General features: G+C 42.9%; 1 protein-coding gene across 3 annotated transcripts in view; it reads left to right on the plus strand.

Moving 5' to 3' along the window:
* The window catches only part of GBF1 (golgi brefeldin A resistant guanine nucleotide exchange factor 1), a 123,297-nt gene that overhangs the window by 79,611 nt on the left and 28,014 nt on the right, over positions 1-15,672 (plus strand). For all 3 annotated transcript variants that reach the window (XM_007470398.1, XM_007470396.1, XM_007470397.1), the window contains one exon: positions 11,753-11,884. In XM_007470398.1, the coding sequence (XP_007470460.1) occupies positions 11,753-11,884 (132 nt within the window). The remainder of the gene's footprint in view (positions 1-11,752; positions 11,885-15,672) is intronic.

A 15,672-nucleotide genomic window follows, 5' to 3' on the forward strand; every position in this document is an offset into this window, starting at 1 on the left:
CACACATAGATCCATGTAAGCACTGTGGCAATTGGAATACAGAATAGTCTCACCACCCCAGAAAACTCCCTGTATTATCCCTTTGTGGTCACACCATCCCCCTACCCCTAACTCCTGTCAACCACTGATCTATTCTCTCACCATAGTTTTATCAAGAAGGTCATATAAATGGAATCATACAGTACGTAACCTTCTGAGAGTGATTTGTTTCACTCAGCATGATGCCTTTGAGGTTCATCTAAACTGCTGCCTGGATCAGTAGTTTGTTCCCTTTTTATTGCCAAGTAGTATTCCATTGCATGTCTGTACCACAGTTTACTTATCCATCCACTAGCTGATGGACGTTTGGCTTCTCCATTTTGGGGCCATTATGAATAGAGCTGCTACAGACATTTGTGTACAGGTTTTTGTGTGAAGAACATTGGTTTTCATCTTTTTGGGATAAACACCCAGGAGTGGGATTTCTGGGTCAAAGAGTAAATGTATGTTTAGCTTTTTAAGAAACTGCCAGACTGTTTTCCAGAGTCCTGTACCACATTACATTCCCACCAGAAATGAGAATTCTAGTTTCTCCACATCTTCTCCAGTGCTTGGTATTTTCAGTAATTTTATTTAAGCCATCCTAGTAGATTGGTAGTGGTACCTCAGGGTGTTTTGTTTTCTGTTTTTTTGCGATACGTGGGCCTCTCACTGTTGTGGCCTCTCCCGTTGCGGAGCACAGGCTCCGGACGCGCAGGCTCAGCAGCCATGGCTCACGGGCCCAGCCGCTCTGCGGCATGTGGGATCCTCCCAGACCGTGTCCCATGCATCGGCAGGCGGACTCTCAACCACTGCGCCACCAGGGAAGCCCTCAAGGTGGTTTAAATTTGCATTTCCCTAATGGCCAGTGACATCAAACACCATTTGGTGATGCATCTGTTCAAGTCTTTTGCCCATTTTTTAATGAAGTTGTTTGTTTTCCTACTGTTGAGTTTAGAAACTTAAAGAAGTGTATTCTGGATTCAAGTCCTTTCTTACAATCACAATTATAATTATACAATTATTTATGGCTTGTTTTTTCAGTGGCTTGTTTTTTCAGTCTCTTAACAGTATCTCTCTAGAGATAGACATCTCTCTAGTATGTCTCTAGAGCAGACATTTTTATTTTTGATGAGGTCCAGTGTACCAGTTTTTTTCTTCTGTGCACTGTGCTTTTGGTGTCATATCTAAGTACTCTTTGCCTAATCCCAGTTCACAAAGATTTCTCCTATATTTTCTTCTAAAAGGTATGCAGGTTTATGCTTTTCATTTACATCTATGATCTATTTTTAGTTAATTTTTATGTAACATGTGAGGTTTAGATGAAAGTAGGGTTTTTTTTGGCATATGGATGTTCAATTGTCCCAACAACATTTGTTGAAATTAATGCCTTTTTCGATATCAAATTCTCCTTAGGACTGTATCTTCTTTAGGATTGAAGGAGTTGCAGAGAATTCTCTTGAGTTCCTCCTTGCTTTCCAGCAATCACCTTCGTTCCTATTCCTTGTTTCTTTCTGGGTCTTTCTGATTTGGTTTTTTTTTTTTTTTTTTTTTGCGGTACGCGGGCCTCTCACTGTTGTGGTCTCTCCCGTTGCGGGGCACAAGCTCCGGACGCGCAGGCTCAGCGGCCATGGCTCATGGGCCCAGCCGCTCTGCGGCATGTGGGATCTTCCCAGACCGGGGCACGAACCCGTGTCCCCTGCATCGGCAGGCGGACTCTCAACCACTGCACCACCAGGGAAGCCCTGGGGTTTGTTTTTAATGCATTGTAATGGAACACTCATTATTTGTAAGTTGATTGAGCATAAAGTTTTTCATTATAAAGTGGCCATCCATCACAAGGAGGCATGTGGGCTGTAAAAAACATTAACTGTGCATTCTGGGCTGGAATGCAACTTTACCAGAATAATACAGCTTTTGTATTGTGTGCGGTTGGGATAAAATGAGAGACAGAGAGAGACAGATATTGTTGGGGAAACAGGTGTTGGCTGAACGCGGGTTCTGTCCCATGTTTTCTAAAGTTGTTTCCCAACCCTTTCAGGATTTCTCCTCTAGATTCAGCTGTTTTGAAGGTTCTCTGGGCACCTTTCAGAGCAAATAACATATGACTTCTCAGAGTACTGCTGCTCCTATAAACTTTATTTGTTCATTCTCCAGCTTACAGTCATGTGTTTACAGGCAGCAGTGGCAAGTGGTTAGAGTACTTGTCCTGTCCCTTACTGGTTATATTTTCGATGCCTTTGTTTCCCCATCAGTAAGATGGGAAATGTCTCTTATAAAGTTCTTGAGCTTGTTAACACAAAGGGTGTCTGAGGCTGAATAAGATTCTTCAGACTTAATTGTCACTAAGAATTTGTGATATGCTGCTGTAAAAAAGCATTTCCAGCTTCTGGATAGATGTAAATAATAGGATTCTGTACACTTAAGGAACAGGGAGAGTTGCTTACTAGTCCCGTAATTGATATTCTTTAGGGATTCTCTTACTCTTTTCCAAAAGCTTTGGCTATTAACCCTTCAGTCTTTTCCATCATCTGTAGACTTTGTTAATTCAGAATTTAGTTCCTTTTTATTTCCTTTTACTTCCCTTCAGGGCCCCTAGAGGAGACCTGACAGGGTGGTAATTGGTGATAAACCTATAATTGTCTTCTTGCTGCCATCGAACAGTGAAATATTTTACTAAACTATGAGGGGAATTTGGATTGAAAAAGTTGCTCCAAGTGTAGTGACTGCATAAAGCTGGGGTGAATGTCCTGTTTTAAAGTATAGCAACAGAAGTTTTTAATTTCTCCTGGGCTTTCAAATTGCCTGCTTAAGTTTGGTCTTGGTCTTTTTTTTTTTTTAATTTATTATTTATTTTTGGCTGCATTGGGCCTTTGTTGCTGCGCGGCTTTCTCTAGTTGCATCAAGCGGGGGCTACTCTTCATTGTGCAGCTCGGGCTCCAGGTGCACGGGCTTCAGTACTTGTGGCTCGTGGGCTCCAGAGCGCAGGCTCAGTAATTGTGGCACATGGGCCCAGTTGCTTCGTGGCATGTGGGACCCTCCCGGACCAGGGCTCGAACCCGTGTCCCCTGCATTGGCAGGCTGACTCCTAACCACTGCGCCACCAGGGAAGCCCCCTGGTCTTGGTCTTATACAATGAATGCAGAAAATGGCAAGGTAGAATAAAGGACCACAGCAGCTCTGGTTTGCCTGTATGTTACAGCCTAATTGCTTTCCTTTCAATATGTGCCAGTTTCCTCTAGAAGGAAGAGAACTGGTGTTTAGAGTTGATATGCATCAAACTTGTGCTCTCAGTAAGACAGATGGATCAGTCTATCCTCGGGCCTCTGTGATATGTTTCAGGTCCCTATGGGCCTCATTTAGCCCTGCCAGCCTTGTTAAAGGGGCCTCATTCTTCCCTCTTGGATTAGGAAGGAACGTGGGCAAACCTGAAGCTTAATTTGTATGGCAGTACTAAAATCAGGAACTAACAGTGTTTAGTCATTGGCTAGGAAGAGGATGGGTGCAGAAGAAACTTTAATTCTAGGATAGTTAAGTCTTAAATTTTTATTTGCCATCCATGTCATGCAGTTAATATATCTAATAGTAAACCCATAGCAATAGCATAGTATAATATTTAAGAACATAATCCAGAACAGACCCAGATTTAAATTCTACCTCTTCCACTTACTGCATGACCTTGGGCAAGTCACTTAACCTCATAGAGCCTTGGTGTTCTTATCTATAAAATGGGAGCAGTAATACTATTTCTCAGGGTTACTGGGAAGATAAAATAAATAACCCACATATGATAATTAGTTTAGTATGTAGCTGTTGCTGGTGTCAGAGGCCAATTAAGTTTGTTGTCCTGAGCAATGGAATGGGATTCTTCTTGTAGGGTGGTAGATAGCAGCTCCTAGCAGCAAGCTAAACTGGCTGTTTAGCAGAAATGCCCAAGGTGGGAAGCTCATTTCTCTTCCAATCAGGATTATGTATCATACTGGAGAAAGTCCTGCAGTAAACAAACTATTTTCCCACGTGTATGCTGCCTTTAAGTCCCTGTCTTATCTTCTGAAAGTGTAGGCTAAATCTGATACCAGGCAGACTAGGGTGGTCCTACTCAACAAGGAGGAGATTATAAAAGTGAGGATTTCGGGGCTTCCCCGGTAGCGCAGTGGTTGAGAGTCCGCCTGCCAATGCAGGGGACACAGGTTCGTGCCCTGGTCCAGGAAGATCCCACATGCCGCGGAGCGGCTAGGCCTGTGAGGCATGGCTGCTGAGCCTGCGCGTCCAGAGCCTGTGCTCTGCAACGGGAGAGGCCACAACAGTGAGAGGCCCGCGTACCACAAAAAAAAAAAAAAGTGAGGACTTCAGGAGCAGCCTGAAAGCAGCCTGCTATGGGCTCTATATGATATCAGAGATTTCAATCTGAAAAAAATACATTTTCTTTCTTTCGCCTCTCCTAGGAGAGACAGACCTGCTGTAGGGACAGAAGTAGCCCAGGTCCTGAAAAGGTGTTTGAGCCAGAGAACATATATATAAATGCCAAAACCCCTTTTCTTTCTGGTCATCTTGAACATTTGGGGGCCAGATGTCTACGGAGGAGGACAGGAGTTTTTTTTTTTTTTTTGCGGTACGTGGGCCTCTCACCGTTGTGGCCTCTCCCGTTGCGGAGCACAGGCTCCGGACGCGCAGGCTCAGCGGCCATGGCTCACGGGCCCAGCCGCTCCGCGGCATGTGGGATCTTCCCGGACCGGGGCACGAACCCGTGTCTCCTGCATCGGCAGGCGGACTCTCAACCACTGCGCCACAAGGGAAGCCCAGGACAGGAGTTTTTATGTCATCTCTGGCTTAGGTTGGGACCTCATGAACATGACCTTCTACAAATTACTTATCTAAGACAGCTCGGGGAAGATATAAAATTCAGAAAGAGTCATGTACCAAAATGTTCATTGCAGCTCTATTTACAATAGCCCGGAGATGGAAACAACCTAAGTGCCCGCCGTCGGATGAATGGATAAAGAAGATGTGGCACATATATACAATGGAATATTACTCAGCCATAAAAAGAAACGAAATTGAGCTATTTGTAATGAGGTGGATAGATCTAGAGTCTGTCATACGGAGTGAAGTAAGTCAGAAAGAGAAGGACAAATACCGTATGCTAACACATATATATGGAATTTAAGAAAAAAAAATGTTATGAAGAACCTAGGGGTAAAACAGGAATAAAGACAGAGACCTACTGGAGAACAGACTTGAGGATATGGGGAGGGGGAAGGGTGAGGTGTGTTAGGGCGAGAGAGAGACATGGACATATATATACTAACAAACGTAAGGTAGATAGCCAGTGGGAAGCAGCCGCATGGCACAGGGAAACCGGCTCGGTTCTTTGTGGCTGTCTGGAGGGGTGGGATAGGGAGGGTGGGAGGGAGGGAGACAAAGAGGGAAGAGATATGGGAACATATATATATGTATAACTGACTCACTCTGTTATAAAGCAGAAACTAACACACCATTGTAAAGCAATTATACCCCAATAAAGATGTTAAAAAAAAAATAAAAATAAATAAAATTATGATTTCTAATCCTTAGGATTTTCAGACTTTCAGTAAAACCCCAAGATGTGTAAGTTCGGGATTTGCTTATGTTTTTTTGTTTGTTTGTTTTTTTAAACCCCACATTTGTTTATTTATCTATTTATTTGGCTGTCTTGGGTCTTCGTTTCTGTGCGAGGGCTTTCTCTAGTTGTAGCAAGCGGGGGCCACTCTTCATCGCGGTGCGCGGGCCTCTCACTATCACGGCCTCTCTTGCTGCGGAGCACAGGCTCCAGACGCGCAGGCTCAGTAGTTGTGGCTCACGGGCCTAGTTGCTCCGCGGCATGTGGGATCTTCCCAGACCAGGGCTCGAACCCGTGTCCCCTGCATTAGCAGGCAGATTCTCAACCACTGCGCCACCAGGGAAGCCCTGATTATGTTTAATTAGAGTAAGAGTTAAGGTTTGGTTTTTTAATTCATAAAAACAGGTTGGGTTGGCCTTTGAGGGAGAAATAAGCCGGAAAAATGAATACTTCTCAAAGGGTTTTTAAAGGATCAAGTGTTAGAAAATAATTTGCCTTTCTTGGTGTAAGGTGGTTTGTATCATTATCTTCTACTGCAGGCCCTAGGTGGACCCATGAACTCACCTTGTACCTGGATGTGGTAGTGATTAAGTTATCACCATACTTTGTTTCTTAAAGGGTCATAATATCAAAGATAATCCCCCTCCTCATCCCCACTGCAGTCTAAAGGCACTTTGAGAAACTAAGCATTTGTTTGAGAATAGGAAACAGATCTGGGAAACTATTGGGTGATAGCTGAAAAAAGAGGATCCACTGTCAGGAGCTTAGACAAACAAACTGGGCTTGCTTTTCCCCCAGGCTACCTTTGTAACAGACTGTCTGCATTCATGCTTATTTACTCCCAAACTGTACTTTACGTTTAGAATAAATTTTGGGGATCTAAAGGGAGCCTTAAAGAATTTCATTAAACTGTGTACTACCACCACCATCTTCTTCCCCAGGAAAACCCTGTGGATGAGGAAACTGTGGCACAAAGAAGGGAAGTGTTTGCCCAAGGTCGCATAATTAGTGACAGACCAAGACTGGGCATAGTGCATTTCTTTTTTTCATTTCTCCTGTTGTATAGGGCAGGGTTGCAAAGGCTTGTCTGGGTTTAACCCTTAAGCCTGGACTAGATAATTTTCTGAGAGCTGCCCTTTGGCAGCCATCTCTCAAGCCAGTTCATGAAATCAAGTCTAAATCCCCACCTGACCATTCAAGGCTGGAAATAAAGGTGTGGCAGATATTCCAGAGGCTTCTGGCTACACCAAAGTTTAGTTTGTCTCATCCTTTGGACCACTACTCCTGATGTCCTGTAGTGACCAAGAAGAGCACAGCTCTTTCCTATGGAACAGTATTTCAAAAATTCCATTTGCAGCTCATTCTCAATATTACTTTGACTTTTACAAGAAGTATTCCATTCCTAGGTATAGCATAGTCAGAGAAGTAGGATATGAGGACCTGGACTTCCCTGGCGGTCCAGTGGTTAAGGCTCTGAGCTTCCACTGCAGGGGATGCCGGTTCAATCCATGGTTGGGGAACTAAGATCCTGCATGCCCCATGGCTCGGCCAAAAAATAAAAAGGGGGGGAATATGAGGACCTAACACTTTCTCCTGAAATGGAATGTGGAGGCATAGACATAAAAGCCCAAAACCAAAGAGCTTTTTATGCTCAAATAATTCTGTACTGTGTCTCTGGTTACAGAAATGTCAAGTGGGGTAAATGAACTAGACTTATATTTTTATCATGCTCTGATTTATTAGTCTGTTATACATGATTTACCTTGTGAATGATGATATTCTGTCTCCAGGAACATGAGCCAATATTTGCAGGATGAAGAGCTAGGATGGGAGCAGGCTGGTGACCCTCTAGAAAGCAAGAAGGGAGAAGTAGCCTCTGAGGGCAAAAGGGTCGAGACAAGCATTTCTGAAGCCAAATGGTGTTGAAATAATATACCACAGGACTTTTTCCTTGTCAGCGTAATCCAATTGAGAATGCCCAACCGCCCCTGATAAGAGTCACTCAGGAGTAAAGAGCTTGCTACCAGGGAAAGCAGCTTATGTGTGCATTTTGGCTCAGGAATGTGCCAGCCCAATGTTGGCCAAATGAGAAAAGGCTGCTGCGGGCTGGAGAACACAAGCCTCCTGGGAGGATGGTGACTGCTCCCCTGTATGCTGAGAAGAGATTGTTCCCTTTTGTCTAAGGACAGTGCATGATGCCACATGTTGAGGCCTTTGACATAGATTGTCAGATAAGGTGGCAGCTCTGATGTGAAAAAAGAAAACAGTGTCAGTATTCATCTCCTTTTGGACAGGTCACCTCATCATCTGAGAAGATAGGAGACTTGGGGGACATCTGCAGTTTCTCAACCTGACTTTAGGCCAAAAGTCACTTGGAGACTTACCTGTCTTAATGTCACAATATAGGGAGTTGAGAGCCCTGTTCACTGATGTTGAGCAGAGTATGAGCAGAACAACACCAAGAAACCTCTGAAGAGCTTCACTTTGCTTTGTGTTGAAGTGACCTACAGCTTCTCCAGAAATAGTTTAATAAGTCTTGTTGTGATTATTCTTATTGGGCACTGACTAGCCAGAAGTTGGACCTGGACTTGATTTTAGCAGCAGGTGGCCTAGTCCTAGAAGGATCCCAAGTGTTCTTTCTCCAGTGGGAGTTGAATTTCCCCTCCTTCTTGTACCCATTACTTTTTTTTACTTCCCATCTTAGAACATGAATCAGTCACCTTCAGAGCACCCCTCTACCTGATCTGCACTCTCTGTTTACTGAACTGTTTGTGCCTTGAGGTTGACAGCCTTCCAGGGCGGGAATTTTGGCTGCTTGGCAGGGGTGTCAGATGTCTCCTTGGTTGTGAAATTACTCAGCCTGCTCACTATGAGCAGCATCATGGCATCTTTTCCCTGAAGGACTCGGGCAGCTCTTCTTACTCTTCCAAAGAAGATCTAGACAGTTGAATCTCTGTCCCCAGGCAGGCTAAGCCAGGAGGTAGAACACCAGAAATTTTTCTTTTCTGGATTCGTAGGAAGCAGTAGAGTTGAATCTGCAGTTGAACCTAGAGGGCAGAACTCCAGTTCTGCCTAGACCAAATTCTCTTGGGAAAGTTGATTTTATATGCCATCATCCTTCTTTTTTAGAGGGGTAGGGGAGTGAGGGTGAAAGTGAAGGTTCCTGGTGGGCTCATTAAAAAGTCCATCCCTTGGGCTTCCCTGGTTGCGCAGCAGTTAAGAATCTGCCTGCCAATGCAGGGGACACAGGTTCAAGCCCTGGTCCGGGAAGATCCCACATGCCACGGAACAGCTAAGCCCGTGCGCCACAACTACTGAGCCTGTGCTCTAGAGCCCGCGAGCTACAACTACTGAGCCCATGTGCCACAACTACTGAAGCCCGCGTGCCTAGAGCCCATGCTCCGCAACAAGAGAAGCCACTGCAATGAGAAGCCCGCGCACCGCAACGAAGAGTAGCTCCTGCTTGCTGCAACTAGAGAAAAGCCCACCTGCAGCAACGAAGACCAAACGCAGCCAAAAATAAATAAATAAAATAAATGAATTTTTTAAAAAAAGTCCAGCCCTTCTAGTTTTCCATCACTAAGTTTCCATAAAGCATTGACTCACAGAATGGAAGTGCTGGAATGAATGTATTTTAACAGTCAGATTCCAACTAATTTGACAGATGAGCTTGGGTATCATATGCCTGGTTATTAGTAGGAGTGAGACTAATGATTCCTTGTCCACTGACTGGATTGTATATTACGTGAGGGTCACATCCAGAGCATCCAGAGAGTTTTCTGTGGGACTTTGTCCAAGCCTCTGTATAGTATCACTCCTGCCCCCTCCAAGTCTCTCAATGCCAAGTTGAACTCTTTCCTCTTAAGAAGCAGAAGGTTAGGGGCTTCCCTGGTGGCACAGTGGTTAAGAATCCGCCTGCCAATGCAGGGGACACGGGTTCGAGCCCTGGTCCGGGAAGATCCCACATGCCGCAGAGCAGCTAAGCCCACGTGCCACAACTACTGAGCCTGCGCTCCAGAGCCTGCGAGCCACAACTACTGAGCCCACGTGCCACAACTACTGAACCCTGTGTGCCTAGAGCCAGTGCTCCGCAACAAGAGAAGCCACTGCAATAAGCCCACGCACCACAACGAAGAGTATCCCCGGCTCACCGCAACTAGAGAAAACCCACATGCAACAACGAAGACCCAATGCAGCCAAAAATAAATAAATAAATTAATTAATTAAAAAAAAGAAAAAGAAAAAGAAATCTTCAGTTGAAGCAGCCCTGCAGAGACAGATCAAACTTCCATCAATTTCAAGCACACTGAACACAGCAGAGAAACTACTGCTTTGGTACATTAAGTCATTTGGCTTTGAGAGCCCACACCCTATGTGTGTGTTAAAATTTATAGGACTCAAAAAGAGTCAGTTTTACCAAATTAAAAAATTTAAAAAACAAACAAAAAGAGGGAGAATGCACTTGGCCCTGGAAGTGTCAAATGGTGGGTGTAAAATTGACCTAGTCTTTGACTATGAAGCAAGTATAGGTAAAGCAACTGGGTGAATGCTCAGAAAATCTGTTCCCTATCCCACCTCTCAAAGATTTGTCTTCCATCTAACACTTTCATATCTCAAATATACCAAACATGACTGTTTTTTAAATGACAGACCAAATCGTATGTAACACAGTTGTATTCCTAAAGCAGCAAGACTAGATGGCTTTAGTTTTTTCAATGTGCTTTTTAAAGGTATTTTATTTCAGCTTTCCCAAATATATCTATTCCTTACATCTCAACCATTTACCATCTTGAACACACACAAAGGTTTTTCCTGCAGATTGTACATCTCTAGGTGGGGGTAGTGGGAGATGAGAAGCAGGTTTTACACAGCTGATGTGATCACTGTACAGACAAGCTTGGAAAATGCTACTCAATCTGCCAATTAATTAAAGCATTAATCTGAGGAACAGCGGGGCCAGGGAATGTTTACCCAAAGAGGAGGGTGGTAAGAATTGAGTGGGAAGCTCCCTACATTTGCATGAAAATGAAGGTGCTTAGGAAACCCAGCTTCCTTTTGTCTCTAAAGGTGGGAGAGCCCTTATCCAGTCCCTGAGTCTTTCTGGCCTATTTAGGAAGCCTTTTAGGGAGCTAGTGTCTGAGATATGAAAGCACAGCAGAAAAACAAAACTTAAACCCTGGGCATAGTAGGGTACAGAGCAAGTCCAGTATAACGTAGCTTCTTAGACCTGGAATGAAACCTTCTAAGTTTAGGAGTATGTGCTGATAATTAAGTAGAATAGATATAATGGTTTTACAAGTTTTAGAACCATATGTATAGACTGGGTTCAAATCCCAGCTCTGCTTCTTATTAGCTGTGTGATTTGGGGCCAATCATGTGTCTTATCTGAGCCTTACTTTTCTCATCTGTAAAATAAAGATTATGAATTGCCTCTTCATCTCAAGGCAGTTAGCCCTCTGCTTACTGTAGACAGAAAGGACGCTAAAGAGTGGTTAGGAGCTTTGCAAGATTATAAACTGCCTCCAACACAGCCTTTTGTTCTTTTTGAGCTTATTTTTCAGCAAGAGACTATAAACCTCAAGTTTCCCCCTCAACTTCCTGGAATGTGCTGCATTCTTTATCTCTAAGAGAAGTAACCTTCACTATAACAACAAAAGACCTAAGACAGCAAGCAGCTCATCCTGGGATCTCTTTGGCCACGTTGGCTGTACTCAAGATGAGGTTTCCCTGTGCACCCCTAGGGAGGGTGGTGAAATGGACATGGATAATTGACCCAGCAATATTTGATAATATTAAAGAATTACTGTTAATTTTTAAATTGTGGTTTAAAAATATGTATACATACATAAGTATATTAAAAGCATAAAATTTACCATCTTAACCATTTTATTGTTAATTTTTAAGCATAGTAATGATACTGTGGGTTTTGAAGCTTTTTCATCTTTTAGAGGTACAAGCTAAAAATTTTGCAGATAAAATGACATCGTGTTTGGGGTTTGATTCAAGATAATCCAGAGGGAGGAGGATTGTCCCAGCATCTAAGAACTCTAGCCTCATGGCACAGTTAAGAAGGGCCTTTTTCTAGGGTTTAGCTTTTTGTAAGATGGCTCTTTATTCTCATTTCTTTTCTTTCAGAACTCTCAGAAATTGAGCCCAATGTGTTCCTTCGTCCATTTCTGGAAGTAATTCGCTCTGAAGATACCACTGGCCCTATCACTGGACTAGCACTCACCTCTGTCAACAAGTTCCTGTCCTATGTGCTCATAGGTAAGAGCTCAGACTTTGTTGGATGACCACAGCTCTTCATTTCTTACCTCTCTTGGAGTGGTCAGGCTTTAGGCAATGAGCTGGTGATACTGGAAGGTTTTTCCCAGCCATCCGTTTCCTTGTAGAAGAGAAATAGGATTGTTTATTGGTTACTCATCACACTAATTGACTCAGGTTGTGCAGAGTGGGGAATGAGAGGTTTCCTTGGGACTCTGATTTCTTTGTGCTCTGGAGGCAGTTAAGGGTACAGTGCCCTTGAAGGTTTGATTTATTTTGGTTTATTTTTTATGTTATTTTTCAAATATAATGCATGCTTATTTTAAGAAGATAAACAATAAAGAGGTGTCTAAAAGAAAAGTTAATGGTCTCTCTCAATGTTTCTCCTCCTTCTTTAGGTAAATAATATTAACAGGCAGGTTTGAATCTTCCTATACCTTTTTCTACATGTGTATAAATATATATAAAGTTCCACCTCTTTTAAAAAAGAAATAAAAATAGGATTATGTGCTACATATTTTCTCATTTAATAATATTAACTTAGGTGTACATGATATAATTATCCATCTGATTTATTCTTTTCCCTCCAGTTTTTTTGAGGTATATAACATTATATCAGTTTAAGGTTTACAGTGTAAAGATTTGATAGATGCATAGGTCACAAGATGATAAACATAATAAGTTTAGTTAAATCCATTGCCTCACATAGAAACAAACTTTTCTGTGTGTGTGATGAGAACTTTTAAGATCTCTCTTAGCAACTTTCAGACATACAGTACAGTATTGTTAACTGTAGTCATTATGCTGTACACTACATCCCCAGAACTTATTAATCTTATAACTGGAAGTTTGTATGTTCTTTTTTTACTGTGATAAAATATACATAATATAAAATTTGCCATTTTAATAATTTTAAAGTATATAATTCAGTGACATTAATTACATTCACAGTGTTGTGCAACTATTATCACCATCTATTTCTCAAACTTTTTCATCACGCCAAAAAAGAAATTCTAATCATTAAGCAATAATACACCATTTCCCCTGCCCCTCAGTCCCTGGTAAGATTTTTCTTTTCTTTTTGGTAGCTGTATAATTTCCGTAGTATAGATATAATACAGTTCACTCAATCATTCTCTTATTGAGTAATATTTAATATTTAGGTTTTTTCTTATTTTAAGCCATTATTATTTTTAAAATAAATTTATTTATTTATTTTTGGCTGCGTTGGGTCTTCTTTGCTGTGTGTGGGCTTTCTCTAGTTGCAGTGAGCGGCGGCTACTCTTCTTTTCGGTGCGCGGGTTCCTCATTGCAGTGCGCGGGCTTCACATTGCGGTGGCTCCTCTTGTTGCGGAGCACAGGTACTAGGTGCGCGGGCTTCAGTAGCTGTGGCTCGAAGGCTGTAGAGCGCAGGCTCAGTAGTTGTGGCGCACGGGCTTAGTTGCTCCGTGGTATGTGGGATCTTCCCGGACCAGGGCTCAAACCCATGTCTCTTGCATTGACAGGAGGATTCTTAACCACTGTGCCACCAGGGAAGCCCCAAACCATTATTAATAATGCTAAAATAAGCATCCTTGTTCATATGTCTTTATTATTAATTTTCCTTTTGTATGACAGATTCCTGAACTTGAAATTTCTGGTTTAAAGGCCATGTGCAAATTACATTTTTATATGTACTACCAGTTTGCTTTCCCAAAAGATTAAAATCATTTGCACGTCCAACAGTAAGGTTTGAGAGTTTCCATTTCCCCACTCTGTCACCAGCACTGAATATTATCGATATTCTTTATTTGTGCTAATTTGATGGGTGAAAACTGGTATTTTGTTGTTTTTATTTCCTTGAGGCTGAACATTTGAATTTATTCTCCTTTGCCTATTATTTTATTGAGTTGTTTTTGTTTTTCTTATCAATTTGTAGGAGTTCTTTGTATCGTGTTTATTAACCTATTGTCTATCACAGTATTACAAATATTTTCTCCCAATCTAGTCCAGATATTTTATCCAGTCTATTGTTTATCTCTGAATTTGTTTATGGTGTCTTTTTTGGATTCTTTCTATAGTTGGTTTTGTCACTTAGAATACCGATTTTTTTTCCCCTATTGTCTGCCCATGTGCAAGGGTGAGGAACATAGAACACAGGCAGCTGTCCTTGTTTCTAAGTAGGGAGACAGGAAAAGAGGAAGCTCAGGCTGTAGCTAGTAAGAAAGGAAAATGACCTTCAGTTGAAGGCAAGAAAGCCCTTTATCTTTTATAGAAAGTTGGATTTGCTTAGTTGAAGCATTCAGGATTGGGAGCAGGTATCCTGGGTGCCAGCTAGGTGCTCTAGGTGCATGAGCTTCTCCAGGCACCCTAGTCCTAGCTTCATACTTCTCCTAAGCAAAAATCAGGCCCAGCTACTTACAGCCTTGCCCTGAGCACCACCTGCAGGTCATCTCTCTTCACGGCCTCCAGCAGCTGCCCTCGGTGCCATTTCCCTCTGCTCTTTCGTCATTGTTACTCTCTCCCCCTTCTGGGGTTGGCAGACAAGCTGGTCATTGGAGACCTCAGGCCAGCTGGTCACTGGAGTTTCCTGTGGTGGGAAAAGCGAGTGCTGGAGGTGGTGATTGCAGTGGGCATGAGAATAGGAACGGGAAGGAGTGTATGAAAGCCAGAAGGCAAAGGAGATGAGATTGGCAGATTTCCCTGCAGTCTTCTCCAGGGTGGCCAGGAAAGGAGGAGATTCTAAAGAAGGGGTCCTGGGGAAGACAAGGTCTGTTAAGTGAGCCACCTTCTGTTTAGGCTGCCCTTCTGAAAGGAACTGCCCTCCACCTATCAGCCCTGTGACCCAAGGCGTCTAGGGTTATTTTAGATCCTACTCCAAAGACCAGCCTTTTGTTTGGCCCCACACAGCTGCCAGATCAGGATTTGTGCCTCTGATTGCCTGGCTTATGAGGCCCTGCCTGTGGTTCTAAGGCCCTGTCACTTGTACCTACCTTTTTAGAAAATTAACTTTGCTACTTCATTCAAGCTCAGAGGATAAGAGCTACAAAAAGATCAGTAGCGCTTAATTTAAACCTCTTTATCTAGGGAGACTACTGAAAGAGGGGAAGAAATAGACCCCCAGGAGTTGGGAGCAAGGCTGCCATTCACTAGGAACTCTGAAACACTGCACAGCACTGAGAAGGTCCTGGATTTCCCGAACAAGGAAAGGTCCTTCTGTGGACCCTGGAGGCCTGAATAAAGGACCCTGTCCAGCAGGGCTGTGAGAGAGGACTCAGGCAACAGCCTTGAGAGTATAGGATTTTCCGTGTTGATTGGGAGAAACATGGAGAGTTGGTGTGATAGAAGGAGCTGGGTCACCTCCTATACTGTAGATCATCATGAAATTGGCTTCATTCTGCATGACCTCTAAAGTAGCTGCTCATGATACTGAGTAGTGGCATGCAGTAAATAGGGCAAAGAGAGTCTGACTAGGTGTCAGAGACTAACCAGAACGGAAGAGAAGAAAGAAAACAAATGAAAACTACTCACAATTGATGAAAGTTTTCTGGCTCATTGTGGCAAGAGAAATGTTCCGGTTTCTCAGCCATCTGCTGAGCTTCAAACTCAGGAACTCCATTAATTTCAGGTACCAAGAAAGAGAAAATGGTAAGAATTTCTTCTAATTCCCACACTTAAAACTAGGAGCTTCTCCTAGCTTACACCATGCCACCTCTGGAGCATTTTTCTCTGTCACTCACAAAGCTTTGTCACGTCCCTATCTTTTTTTCCTACTTTTGCTCCCCTTTCAAGAATAATCCAGGCAGTTCAGC

This window comes from Lipotes vexillifer, unplaced genomic scaffold, assembly GCF_000442215.2.
Source record: "Lipotes vexillifer unplaced genomic scaffold, Lipotes_vexillifer_v1.1 scaffold916, whole genome shotgun sequence".
Taxonomy (NCBI): Eukaryota; Metazoa; Chordata; class Mammalia; order Artiodactyla; family Lipotidae; genus Lipotes; species Lipotes vexillifer.